The sequence below is a fragment of the Python bivittatus genome, unplaced genomic scaffold (assembly GCF_059951505.1).
Source record: "Python bivittatus isolate LINGU-HERP-01145 unplaced genomic scaffold, Pbiv_v1 ctg000080_np1212, whole genome shotgun sequence".
Classification (NCBI taxonomy): Eukaryota; Metazoa; Chordata; class Lepidosauria; order Squamata; family Pythonidae; genus Python; species Python bivittatus.
The window spans coordinates 87,498,194-87,511,763 of record NW_028277035.1 but is presented as its reverse complement, the minus strand read 5'-3'; the positions used below and the strand labels follow the sequence as shown (position 1 = coordinate 87,511,763).

The following is a 13,570-nucleotide window of genomic DNA, read 5'->3' as shown; positions in this document are numbered from 1 at the left end:
TCATTGGCAGGAAAACTCTTCTGAGATATGACGGAATGCTCTTAAAAAGGGGCTCCTTTGCTGACTACAAGCCACCGTGACTGCATTATGCAGTGCTTAAGCTGGGTTCATACATTGTGCTAAGCCAAAATTTGGCTTGTTTGCTTCTGACATTTTCCTCCTTGAACCCAACCCTTTGGTTTATAAACCCACAGCTTGTTTTACTGTCTTTAAAGCCAGCCCCACGTAGAGCATGAGGTCCTCTAGAGTAGTCAGGTCCTCTTGTCCCAAATAAGGTGATAAGCTGGAGCTGGACAAAGGCATCTCTGGCCGTGACCTCCATCTGCTGACCCCACAGGACCCATAAGTACAGGAAGACCCTAAAGTCGCACACTTGCTTCGTCATGGGCAGTGCAATTCCATCCACAGGCAAAATAGGAGGTGTAGGGAAACTCCAGCGTATAAACAGTAGTTCCATCTTGCTGGAGTTGAGTTTAAGTCAGCTCTGCCATCCAGACCCCCACAACCTCCTGGCACCAGGACAGGACATTACCAGCGTCTTCAGCCCACCCTGGGTATCACAACGTATAGTTGGTTATCATCAGCATATTGATGATACTAGACCCCAAACTGTTGAATGACCTCCCCCAGCAGCTTCATGTAGAAGATGTACAAGGGGGAAAGAACCAGCCCCATAAGGGAGCAACCATGGTGCCAATCTCCCCCCACCACTACCACCACTGACTGGAACTGATGGCTGTGGAAGGAGCAGAACCATCATAAAACAGGGCCTCCGGTCCCCACAGCCAGTCCATAAAGATAACATGGTGCACTACCCTTGCCCAGGTACAGGTCATCGATCAAAGTGACCAATACCATCTCTGTCCCATGCCCAGGTCCAGCACCTGACATGGGTCCAAATTTTAATTGCATTTAATTGATTTAACTTAATTTTAATTCTTAATTAGGTTCCCCAAATAGGCAGAGCAAGGACAAAAACTAAACATTATTGAGTCTAACATACTTCACCTTCTATAATTCATCACTTCTGTATTTATAAAGAAACCAGCAAAAGTGACTCGGTTTCTACAAGACATTAGACTAGGCAAAAATGGGCTTGTGGCTCAGACCATCAGATTAAGATACAGTTATGCTTGGTTTGGACAGAGAATGGTTTGGACATTCATGGCCGCCCGCTCCAAAAGACACTGGGTGGCTTACAACAACAAAATTAAAACAGTTAAAAACATGACAACAAAACATAACAGCATGGACTAAAGGCAACCATCACACATACACACTAACGTGAGGCCTAGGAACATTTATTATTTTAAAAATATTATCCAGTTCCATTGGAAACTTCCTGCAGAAGATTGCGCAACATTCATTGTATAATTAATAAAAGAACATTTAACAAATATTTACTAGCCAATATCAAAGTTGCTCAAAGTAAGGTATACAATTCAACATCTTCCTATATCCCCTCACAACAACCCTGTGAAGTAAGTTAGGCTGGCAGAACAGTCAGTCCGAGAGTTTCATGCAGATCTTGTCTTCAGTTCATCTGAAATTATGTTGTTTTAGCTCCAGTTAATAAATGTCTGTGCCATTCCTTTAAATGATCGGACTTTTGTACAGTTGCAAGTTATATCTTCAGGGCAACTTCCTGGACAGAGGTGGGCCTCAGATCACTGTTTATCTCCAGGCACTGGTCTGCTTGACCCATTTTTCCACCTGTCCAGCTCTACTCTTGCCTTTGTGTTAGTGGACTCCAAAAAGTAGCAGCTGGCAGAACTACAGATCAATTGATTGATTATGTGCTATCAAGTTGGTAATCACATAGACCTTCTCCAGGATGATCTATCTCCTTCCTTTCTTTCCTTCCATCTATTAACTTCTTAGAAAAGCTAAGCCTTCATATAATGTGGTCATTTAAGCTTTGAGTGAGTACTCTAGATTGATTTGATTTCCATTTATTTTCTTGGGTCTCCCTGGTATTCCCAGGAGTCTTCCCCAACACTACTACAGTTCAAGGAAACGGATTTAAAAAACTGAGCATCTCAGGCATTCCCCCCTCTAAAACTCAGGATTCTGTAAAGATACAAAGGAAAGGTGCTAGAAAGTTATTTACACATTGCATTAGGCCCTATTGGTTTAATCAAGATTTATTTAATAAACCACAATCAGCTGATTTTGCACAACAATATAAGTCAAAAATTGTGGTTTACTAACCACAGTTGCTAAACCAAAACAAGCAAATCATCTTTTGGGTTTGGGTAATGTGTGATCCAAGTCATTTTGAAGCATTTGCTCTGCAAACTCTTTTCTGCCAGCAGCACATCTGATATTTGCCTGTAGCACACAATGCTGTGTATTACAGTGATGTTTTAATGCAGTGAATAGTATTACTGCACTTTTTGCAACGTGGGGATTGATTGGCTGAGATTCTACAAGAGTCAGCCTTTGTAGTTAACATTTTGATCCTTGGGTTTCAGTGGAATTTAGCCAGTATCAGTTAACTGGTTTGAGGCCAGGAAATGTATACTGTACTCTCAAGAGGTAGCAGATAGAAATCCAATAGATGGAATATCTATCACTGTATCTCCATGCTAACACAGCAATTTAATGTACACTTGTGAGGGTCATAGCCATTGGTGCCACATGATTCTTGCACCATGTACCCATTAATACAGATTTCTAAGACTTGTGCTACTTGTGATGCAATTTATATCAGTTACCAGATGCCTCAGAACCTCCCTAGGGTGGTAAAAGGAAAAAAAAGCTGTGTTAAAATTTCCTGCCAAGCTGCTGTACCAAGCATATAAGCTGTGTTTGGCTTGAAATATTAATTGCACAGGCTTGTTATGTGATGTGAGCCAACATACACAAGGGATTAATTTTGGAAATCATATATATGCAAGATACCATGTTCCTGATAAACAAAGTGTGTGTTACATAGTTGTGCATTATAAATGCAAATATTTTATTGAAACCCCATGTTCTCACATGGCATTGAAAAATATTTAAGATTGCAAAATGTCAATACATATATGCTCCCAAAATTGTGGAGACCACAAATAAGATAGGTTATATTTTACCTGGCAAATATGATAGCTGTGCAATAAATTCCATTATTAAGGGCAAATTTAGTCAGTTGTTTGCAAAGAATTCAAATCATATGGTATTAGTCAAAGGAGGCTTATGGCACAAGCCAATTTTAGCCTTCCCAAAATTGAAGACTTGGAGTTCAAAGGATCTACTCAAGAGCAGTGTTTCTCAACCTTGGCAACTTTAAGATATGTGGACTTCAACTCCCAGGATTCCCCAGCCAGCCATGCTGGTTCATGCTGGCTAGGGAATCCTGGGAGTTGAAGTCCACATATCTTAAAGTTGCCAAGGTTGAGAAACACTGACTCAGAGGTAAATGTGTACCGTGCAATTATAGGCTTTCCCCACTAGGGGGCTCTTTTAACTAAATATCCTGGCAAATTTTCCTTCGCAGAGGATTACTTCCAGTCGCGGATATACAGTACTCACGGCTGGATAGGCAACACCCTTTCTGATGGGACTTCCGCCTTTATTGCTTTAAAGTGGAAGGAGGCGTGGCTAAATAGGGCAGCTGCAGTTATTCAGCTAATTAAACTAAATTTCTTGCTGTCACTATCCTTATCGGACCGGAGTGAAAACTGTAGGAGCACCGCTAGCCGGTTCTAGGCTCTTCTTTTCCAAATAGCAATTAAAAGCGCTAGACTCATCAGATGAAGCAACGTCAGGGAGAAAAAGAACTGACACGTAACGAGGAAAACTGACACGTAACGTAGCTGCGTCGGAAGGTTGTGGCAACTTCTTTTGTGCTCTGGAAGAAGCAGGAGTCAATTAACAGGTCTGGTTCGGATCTCAATCTTAGGACCTGGGGAAAATGGGAGCAGCATGATTCACGTTGGCCTCTGAGACGGAAACCGGAAAAGCCAGAGCGGACCAGAAGGAAACCTTTTACTCTTCGGTAACTATTAAACAAATCTTTCCTGTCCTTTGAATTTTCCTCTCCGAAAAAGCCATTTGTGCACATCATTATAGCAAGAGCCTTCTTTCATTGCAAGCCTCGTTTCCTCTGTTTTACCTTTTACCTTGTAAAGCCATTGTCTCTGCTCCTCTACACATACACAGTGTAACTGTGAAGATGTCCCTGCAATATATCAAGGATCAAAAAGGTAAGGATCAGCTGCTTTATAAAGGATATCTGTATAAGAAAGTGCGTGCCAGCGGGAACAAAACGTTTTGGAAGTGTGCTGAATACCACAAGTACTGTTGTACCGGGAGGGCTCATACAAGCCATGACCAAGTTATAAAGTGTTTGCCACATCTTCACCCGCCCACGAGGACACCCATAGAAGCTGACCAAGTGCCATATGGCATGAAAGAAATTACCACTGGCCCAGAATCAATACCTAAAGTGACCACAGCAAGTTGTGATGCATTGTCAAAAGTTGGTACCAAGAAATGGTGTACAGACCACCCAAGTCAGACAATTCAGCGCTTGAGAGCATGTTTGAAGGCCACCCGCCAACCTTCACCTGATTTACAGGCATCAGTCACTGTGGTTGAAACAACTATTAAAGAGCCAAGTGTGTCATCCGCTCTAAAATCTCCTGGCTTTCATAAGTTCACAGACAGCTCCACAGACAGAACTTCCATGCCAAATCCTGCTCTTTGTAAAAAGAAACATGCTTTGGATTCAGCTTCAGCCCAGGCTAATCGGGAAGCCGGTCGGCAGAGATTCCGCCTGTCCACCATCCTGCCTGGAGAAACCCTCCAGGAGATTCTATCCGGGTTGAGCACAGCAGCTCTGCAGTGGCTCTGTCCTCAGGAGCACAGCAAGGACCAGATTGTGGACATGGTTATCCTGGAACAGTTCCTCAGTGTGCTCCCAGTGGACATGCAGACATGGCTGAAGGCCCAGGAGCCAGGCAGCAGCAAGGAGGCAGTTCAGCTCGCCATGGCCTATCATGAACAGGAACCTAACAAGCCTATTCAGGTGCCGGGGATGGGATATACTAAGGATGTATTTAATGCACTATCTTTAGAATGGAAAGCTGTCAGTGTAGCAGATGTTTAGAAGTGCTGGAGGTTCTGCTGGTGCCCTTGATGCTCCTGAATTCACAGGGAGCAGTGCAGGCAGTCATGACTGGGGACAAATGAGTTTGGCCTCTCTGGCCAGAGAGCTACTTCTGCCACAATCTTTTACTTACAGCTAGAACATCCATAAGGAAGTATTTTGTAAAGCAGGGGAGGGGTATGGTGAGTACAAGGGGTTTATTTAAGGTCTGCAGCTTGAGGGAGGAAAAAGCTTTATCTAGATAGAGTAAGGCATTTAGAAAAGCAAGGGATGACTCATCTCCTATCCCCTAAAGCAGGCAGCTTTATTTTGCTGGCAGATGCTGTGTGCTTTCCTCATTTAGAAGTCTGGGAGGGTGAAAGCTGTTCTAGTGTGCATATATTATAGGGGAAGATTTTTCTCCTGCTTCTCTTGCTGCTCTCAAAGGCCCACGTATTTTGGCAAAAGTAAATACTTCCTGCCCTTGTGTTGATACAGGCTAACTGGTACTTCATGGATTCATGCACAGATTGCCCATGCCTACTCATAATCTGGTTGCATAAATCAACCTGGATGCTATTGATTTGGCATCTTTACTGATACACAAAAGGTGGAGTCTTTTATCAAACAGACATGCAGTAAGAGTTTGCCCTTATTCCTCAGCCTTTCAGTAAATGTGTAGTTCCACAGTAACTGTCACCAAGCATTCAGTATCTTTGCAAAGAAATATGGATGTTGCTGCATGATGCTAAAATTTGGAATAGTGGAGAAACTAATGAAAGGCCTGGAGCTAAAATAAAATTAGAGCTCAGCAAAATAAGTATGGAAATAAATGGTATATTACTAGGCTGCTATAGGAAAGCTTTGGGACAGGGACAGAAAAAGAACTTCTAGTGTATTCTTAACAAATTATGAACGTGATAAAGTCAATAATCCTTGTGCAGAATTCTAAAGTCAGCCCTGCTGATTCTGGTCATTAGTGCATCTGATCCAGTACTTCCTTTGCCAAGTAGCACTGAGTCTCCAAGAACTTGGAGAAGTGGGATTTTCCTGCTTTGCTGCCTGGGATCCTTCAAGTGGAGATGCTTGTGGGGAGTGGGGAAGTGGGGAGCCTTCTCCATGCAAGCCACGTGCTCCACCTCAAAAGCAGTGTACTGACCTACCTGATTGTTCAAACAAATGAGATATTCAAAGCCACAGTGCCTCTAAAATTTAGAGGATCCATTTAGCTGTTATGGTCAATATCTGTTGCTAGAGTTGTAATCCATGAATGGTTAAATCCTTTCTTCAAGCCATCCAAACCAGTGGCTGATTGTGGCAAACTGTTCTGAAAAGAAACAGTGGCTGGAGAACAGTACTTATATATCAGCTATACCAATGAAGTGCATGATTGTCTAGATGGCTGTAGAATTAATTTGGGGGATATGAAAAGTTCACTTATTTTTTATAAATGGTCATTGCTTTATTATTTTCAGTTTGTATTCATATCTAGCCATCCAGTAATCATGAGTGGTGCATTGCTTATTCCCCTCTTACAAATTGGGAATAAGACTAGACTTGACCCAGGCAATGAAAAGAATTTTTATGTTTGTTTGTTTATCATATTTATATAGCCACCCATCTCACACAAAGTGACTCTGGGTGGCATACAACAATTTGGATAGCACTGATATTTGATCAGTAATCCCATCTCCAAGTCTTTGCAAAATACCATGTAATTAATAGACTATCCCCTCTGATTGTTTTAGGATCTGATAACCTTTGAAGATGTATCTGTTCATTTCACTGAGGAAGAATGGGCTCTACTGGGCCATAAAGAAAAAAACCTTTACTGGAATGTCATGCATCAGAATTATGATAATGTGTCCTGGCTGGGTAAGAATTCTGGGAAAATCCTGGTATAGAGGTCTTTCTGTAGCTTAGAAAACTAAGGCAACTTGGTAACTTTTAGATGTTTTGGTCTACTATTCCCATAGCCCCACCCATTAGCCTTGAAGGGTCGGAGTAATTGGAGCTGAAGACCAAAAGATCTGAAAGGCTCAGGTTAGCTCACCTTGGAACTAGGATATACTCTGAATGATATAAAAAGATATTGTCTGAGTTTATCCAAAATGTTTTGATTAGCAGATGGCTTCACACGGGGGTGGGGGATCATAGCTATGGTGGTCTGTACATCATTATGCTTTAATGCAGTACATATACGCAATCCACTGTGGCTCAACTAAGCAAACCATAGTGCAATTTGGGAACCAGGTCATTTATTGCCATCTTTCAAGTTCTGTGTCTACTGTTAATATGCCATTTCAAGAAGAAAGATGCTGCAGTTGTTGTTACTAGGTACGTCAGTGTCTTAGGTTGTACTGGAAAGAGTTCTGGGCTTTGGCTGAAGATGCAAATGTAAATGCCTGATTTGTTGTGCAATTCCCCAAGGGATATTAAGATACTGCAAATCTTTGCATACTGTCCTAAGCTCCTTGGATTAATGGCAGACTGTACAGCAAAATATTTAAAAAGTGAGCTGAAATATCAGTTGGGTTGCACACAAAGAGCAAGAATAACCACCCAGAACTACTGAGAGTCCGGTGGAATACAAATTTAATTTAATAAAATAAAAATAAAATAAAGTCTACCAATAGGTAGAATTATTTTTAATTCAGTTAGGATACAGAGCTTTATAAAGTTAAGATTATCATATTTAACATTGCGATTAATTTATTCAAACAGAGTTTTCACTGCAAACAAATCCTGATGGGTTTAAGGAGCGATTTGGTTGTTTCTTTCCTTCAGCAGGTGATCAGATCAAAGGCAAAAGCCAAGAAGAAGATCCTTTGCAGGAAGTCTTTGATCCAGTGGTGGAGTGGCTGGAAGAATCCAAGACGACAATTTTACAACATCCTGAACAAGACTTGAATAAGAACTGTCCAAAGAACCAGCAAAAGGGAAGCTCAGAGAGAGAAGAAATATTCATTCATTCTAAAAGAAGGGGACCAAGCAGGGACATTATTCTTCTAGGCACTGAAGTAGGGCTGCAGAGTCAATGCATTGATTATGAAGAATGTGGTACATTTGCAATACCTATCAGTGGTCAGAAAAGCCTGAATGAGGAAGGTCTTCCAGGCTCACATGAAATATTCAATAAGACAAATCCCCAGAAACTTAAGCAAAATTTAATCAGAGAGGATCAGAATGATGTAGAGAGGCAACAGTCAGAAGATAAGTCCGTTCTTTTTAGAAGCCATTGGAGGAATCCCATCCATCATGAAACTAGAACAAGTCAGGATGCCATGTGCGCAATTGTTGACGATACAGAACAAGCTGAGCCCTTAATACTTGACAATAATCCAAAAATCAGCAACGGGGGAGATTTCAAATATGTGGATAAGTCACTGGAAATGTTTGTGGAAAGAGTTTCTCAAAGTCCTGATCCTGATCCAATGCTCATTTGCTCAAAAATATGTTCTACTGAGTTGAATGTGACTGCAGATTTGACCAGTGAAAACCAGAACATTCTGGAAAGTTGCCATCCTAATAGCTCAGGAAATGAAGGAGGGCTGGAGAAACTCAGTTCTTTTGGAAGTGTTTTACAGGAACCAGGAACACACATTCTTCATTCAGACGCTCAGCAAGACTCAGGGGCCCAGTATAGATATACCAATCATGGTAATGAAGATGACGTCTCCAAAATCAGCCTTGGGGGTCAGTTGATTACATGTTCTAAGTGTAAACATTCAGATCCTTTCAAACAGTATGTCTGCTCTGATCCTGGGGAAAGCATCAGTAGCCTTTCAGCATTAATAAAACACAGAAGAGTTGACAGGAAATATTTCAGCGGGAGAAATTTGAAACTCAAATCTGGAGCACATCGTAGAAATCACACAAGAAATAATCTCCAGAAACGCTTGAATAGGGACAACTGGTGGTATTATAAACAAAACAAAAGCTGGCTTTTTGAATCAGGAATTGGTCTAAAGCAATCCCCAAAGATTGACCCCTTAACACTCAACACCCAAACCGGTGAAGTGTTGTACCTGGCTATGGAAATCATAAGGAGGTTTTCTACAACTGGATTTTTCTCTTCAAGTTCCCCCCAAATAGAACAACAGGAAAGATCTTTTTCTCTTCCCTTTCTAGACAAAATGGCTACTGAGCCCACCTTAAGCCAGTTAATGACTATGCTTCAGCAGGTGGCTGCTAATATTGCAGAAATCAAGGCAGCCGTCTCCAGCCTGCATTCCACTGTAACTGGCCTCCAGAATGACCTCAGGAATTTCTCTGGATGTACAGATGAAGCTGAAGGTGAGATTTCTGATTTGGAAGACCCCTTCCAAAACACCGAAGCTCAGCGTGTGCAGCCTTGTAATGATATTAAAGCCACTGAAGTCAAACAGGTGGGAAAGGCCATCCAGACCAATATTAGAGCTGGACTGTGGTCATCACTGAAAGTTGAAAAAGGTGCAAACTCTCCAGATCTGTCCCCCAACTCATGAGTCAGGAGGTTTTGTTTTGGCTTGGAGACAAGGTTAAATTCCAAAACTGGCAGAATATAGATCTATAGAGTTGGAAGGAGCCATTTCTGGAAGTAGCACTCATTTATAGTAACATTCATAGAAAACTTTTGAAAACTACAGAATGAAGCAGTGGTGATCATAGTAAAAATAAAATGTTTCTATAGGGATGATTATGAGATTGAGGGTGGAAAAAGAGGTTTAAACAGTTTGCTATAATCCCCATATCCAGAAACAAATAAGGTGGTGGTCTACTAGTCTTCTATCACCAAAAGTATAATATGGTGAGAAATAGCTCTCAGAAAGATAGCCATCTCCCTTTTCCTCTGGGAAAAGATTATGCAAGTAGAGAGAAGCAAAATAGTGGTTAAAAAGGTGGACCCTTTTTAGAAGGGAAGGAAGGGAAAGGAAGCTCTTTAAATATGAATTATGTATTGCGAGGGAGTTGTCTACCTTCTTAGCTTACCCAATGTAAGTTTCTTTTAAGCATAATGTTCTTGCAGCTTATGTGTTAACCAAAATACTTTTGAAAATAGGATACTGTCTCTGCATGTACATACAATCAGATACATCATTTTGAGTGGCAACTCTATGCACTCTTACTTGTGAATAAGCATTAGGTTTACTGGCACGTATTTTCTTGTAAACGTGCGTTATTATTCAATTTTTAAATTCCAACAGGAAATTTAAAAAAAGAGGCTCAGTGATTTGTGGAGGGCAGGAGGGGGAAATGCTTCTCATTTTCTCCATTGTGTATCTAATCCCTCAGCTTCTCCATCTCAGAGGTTTTACCATATATTATGAAGATTCCCCTGAGCTGAGCACAATTCCTGATTATAGGAATGTGCTTTTCTTGGGAATTGTACACAGTGGTTTGCTCCTGCCTTCTTCTGGGATATTTGTTCAACTTCCCCACCTAGAATATAGCCCTGGGGTTTGGGGTAGCCTTCCACCCAAGCACCATCAGCCAAGGTCAGCTCAAGGCTGCCATCTAGCTAAAAGGAAACTGTATGGACTAATTTGGTGTGTAGCCCAATTCTAGCAGTGGCCAGGCAAGTCCACCTGTTTACGGGCATCTTACAAGCAGGCCATGGCTTGAAGGAAAGAGTCCTCTCTCAGAATCTGTCTCCATGACTTTATAGACAGAAACTGCCTTTGACCACAATGGTTCCATTTAGGAAACAGGTTTTTATAGCTTTATCTTCATGAATGGGTCAAAACCCCTTTGAATTCCAGCTAAACAGCCTGGAAGCCAGCACCTCTGACAGCAGTTCTGCAACGTCTTCCTGAGCCTGGCTCTCGGATCAACATTTTTCATTTCATAATCTGAGCCCTTAGAGAAATTAAGAGGGACATTTTAGAGAGCGCCTTCCCACCCATGTGCCCACAGTGGCATGCTGCCTCCCAGAAATATGCCTGGCCCTGATTCTTTTCAGTGTCAGCCAGAGAAGGCTATATTACCCCAGGCATTTTGAACAATTAATGTGTTAATTTTAAACGTATTTGCTGCTCAGAAACTTTATTATTTGGGCTGCTGCTTTTATTGTATTACTATTTTATATCATTTTACTGTTATGCATTTTAGTTATTCCCTTTTTAATGTATATTTTGATGGCTCAGAGTTTAATTTGGTGATTTTAAGGTAAACAGTAAACAGTAAGGTATCCAAATTGACAGAACATGGCTGGCCAAATCTGAGTTTAAAAACTAAGCAGAATCTGCCCGGGTAGTACTTGGATGTGAGATCTCTAGGAAACAACAGGCTTGAATGGAAAGTCAAAAACTTCCCAGAAAAAAGCAGCAATGTTTTTGCTGCCAAAAAAAACCCCTGTATGAACATGTCCATGAACTCAAATGCCACCCTGGGAAAACTTGGTTTTCAACAGTGGGATATACATTTCAAATATGAAATTAAAAAAGAGAAGGGATTGTATCAATGTACTGACAGTCATTTTTCCCCCTGCCCCTCCAGTATTTGACACAACTTCTCTCCCATTCCATAAAAATCAGTCTAGGACAAGATGATACTGGTAGTCCTCGTTTAGTGACTGCCTCATTTAGCAATTGCTCGCAGTTATGATGGTGATGAAAAAGTAACTTTACGACCAATCCTCGCCTTTACAACCTTTGCAGGTCTGTAAAGCAAAGGAAAGCTGAAGTAAGATCGTAAGCACATGCATGGTTTCACTTAGCGACCGCTTTGGTTAACAGCCGAGTTGCCAGTCCCAATTGTGGTCGCTAAACGAGAACTACCTGTACTTAGCACTTTATTAAGAGTTGCTGCCTAGCAAATCCCAGGACTAACAGGTCAGATCTCTTCACTGAGATTCTTAGGAGTATCTGGGATGAATGCTGAGCCAAGTAGTGCTGCAGCAGCGCTGAATCTTATGTAGCTGTCATGGCGTCATTTAGATAGTAATTACTCTTACTTGGAAAAGCTGGATGCTCAGGAAACCATTTTTTATTTCCAACAAAATTACTCTGCATTTTTTTCTGCCTCTTTTAATCTTAATGATTTCTTACTTTCTTTGATTACTTTCTTTGCAACTACATTATCTTTTTCTCTCTTACACATTAAAAATATATTTCTCTCAACCTGATGGTCTGTCCCACACTCTCCTCACCTTTCAATAATTATCTGTCTTTCATCATAAACCATCAGATCAATCATGATTTTAGACTTATATTTATTCCTTTGCTACATGAATGCATGCATTGACTTATCTGAAATAAACAGACCTTTTTCTAAGAAATTCACCAATCATCATTCTCATTAATTTGGGGGTCTCTGAACAGCCCAATTGCTTTTTCTGTACTCTCATTTCATTCCCATCCATCCATTCATGTCACTTAACAAAATACTATTCCCAAACTCATTCTTGTTTTCATGCACATCCCCAACAACCATGATTGATTATGTGCCATCAGATCTCTGTCAGCTCTTAGTGACCACATAGATAGATGTTCTCCAGGAAGATCTGTCCCAACGTGAGCCTTCAGGTCCACCAATTCGTACCCCTCACATATATTTTAGCCTTTTCATCCATTCTTTCAAATCTATTTCATCCTTCCATGGGTAAACAACATAGCTATTTATCTTCCTTTCTTTCATTTGTTTAATTTCATTTGTTAATTGAGCCTCCTTATCCCTTTCTCCTCTTACATTCCAGGTCACAATCTTCCATATGCCGTGGTTGTCATTGGATCATATTGATCTCTACAACCCAGCATGGCTTTAGTCAATCAAGGCTTTCACATGATGTTTTTCTGAAGAGAGAAAAGTTGCAGACTAGGTTAGCAGCCTTAATCCCACCCCATTCCATATGCAGCATTCCCTGATGATGATAAGGACCATATCAGCCAGTTTAGACACACTGTGGCCAGACGACCACAAAGGCAACCAAAGCCCAGTTTTGTCCCACATGTGCTCATGCTACCCTAGGCCAGAAAGAATCTAGAGTGTTCTATGAAATATTAGGTTAAGGGTACCAATAATTTTATCCATGCCATTTTCATTTGTTTCATTATTTACAAGACTATGTTAAGTCATACATCAAAAGCAAAGTGTTTCCTCTATGAACTATGGAATAAAGAATGGTGGATACCATTTTATTGTGTCAGTTTGAAATTATTTCACGGCAAATTGGGATTCTTTGGGAAAAAGTGGAGGGGTACAAATGCTTTTGGCCGCATCCGTACCAGTATACCCTATGCCCAGGCTTTCCCTCCAGTTTAGGACAGACCTTCGACAGCCAGAATCCAGCAAGAAGCAGGAAGCGAATGTTCATCTGCAGATTTTGGGGAGTAAAGAAACAGAAAGTAACTTGTCAGGTAAGAGGTGGCAAGCTAATGTGGAGCACCAACTAATAAGGAATGGCAGCCTCTTTTTTCTTTTTTCTTTTGTAATAGAAGACTTCAAAGAAAATATATAAACAAGTATAAAAAAGAATATGATACAAATCAATAAACCAGGGATTTAAAATGTCATGGA

General features: G+C 40.9%; 1 protein-coding gene across 2 annotated transcripts; it reads left to right on the top strand.

The window, feature by feature from the left end:
* Window positions 1-3,521: 3,521 nt before the first annotated feature.
* Window positions 3,522-13,180, top strand: LOC103058648 (uncharacterized). 2 transcript variants are annotated; one of them, XM_088134548.1, is made up of 3 exons: window positions 3,522-5,014; window positions 6,823-6,949; window positions 7,865-13,180. In XM_088134548.1, the coding sequence occupies exons 1-3, from the start codon at window positions 4,160-4,162 to the stop codon at window positions 9,559-9,561; spliced, it is 2,679 nt and encodes an 892-aa protein (XP_087990674.1). In that variant the 5' UTR covers window positions 3,522-4,159; the 3' UTR covers window positions 9,562-13,180. The 2 variants fall into 2 exon arrangements, with proteins under 2 accessions (XP_087990674.1, XP_007439941.1); XM_007439879.4 differs by having other exon boundaries at window positions 7,862-13,180.
* Window positions 13,181-13,570: the final 390 nt, after the last annotated feature.

Bases quoted from the DNA above. Each gene is read 5' to 3' on its own strand.
- LOC103058648 (XM_007439879.4), top strand. From the start codon at position 4,160: ATGTCCCTGCAATATATCAAGGATCAAAAAGGTAAGGATCAGCTGCTT. The intron at 5,015-6,822 runs GTGCCGGGGATG...TGATTGTTTTAG, and splicing joins AACCTAACAAGCCTATTCAG to GATCTGATAACCTTTGAAGA. The intron at 6,950-7,861 runs GTAAGAATTCTG...TCTTTCCTTCAG, and splicing joins TGATAATGTGTCCTGGCTGG to CAGGTGATCAGATCAAAGGC.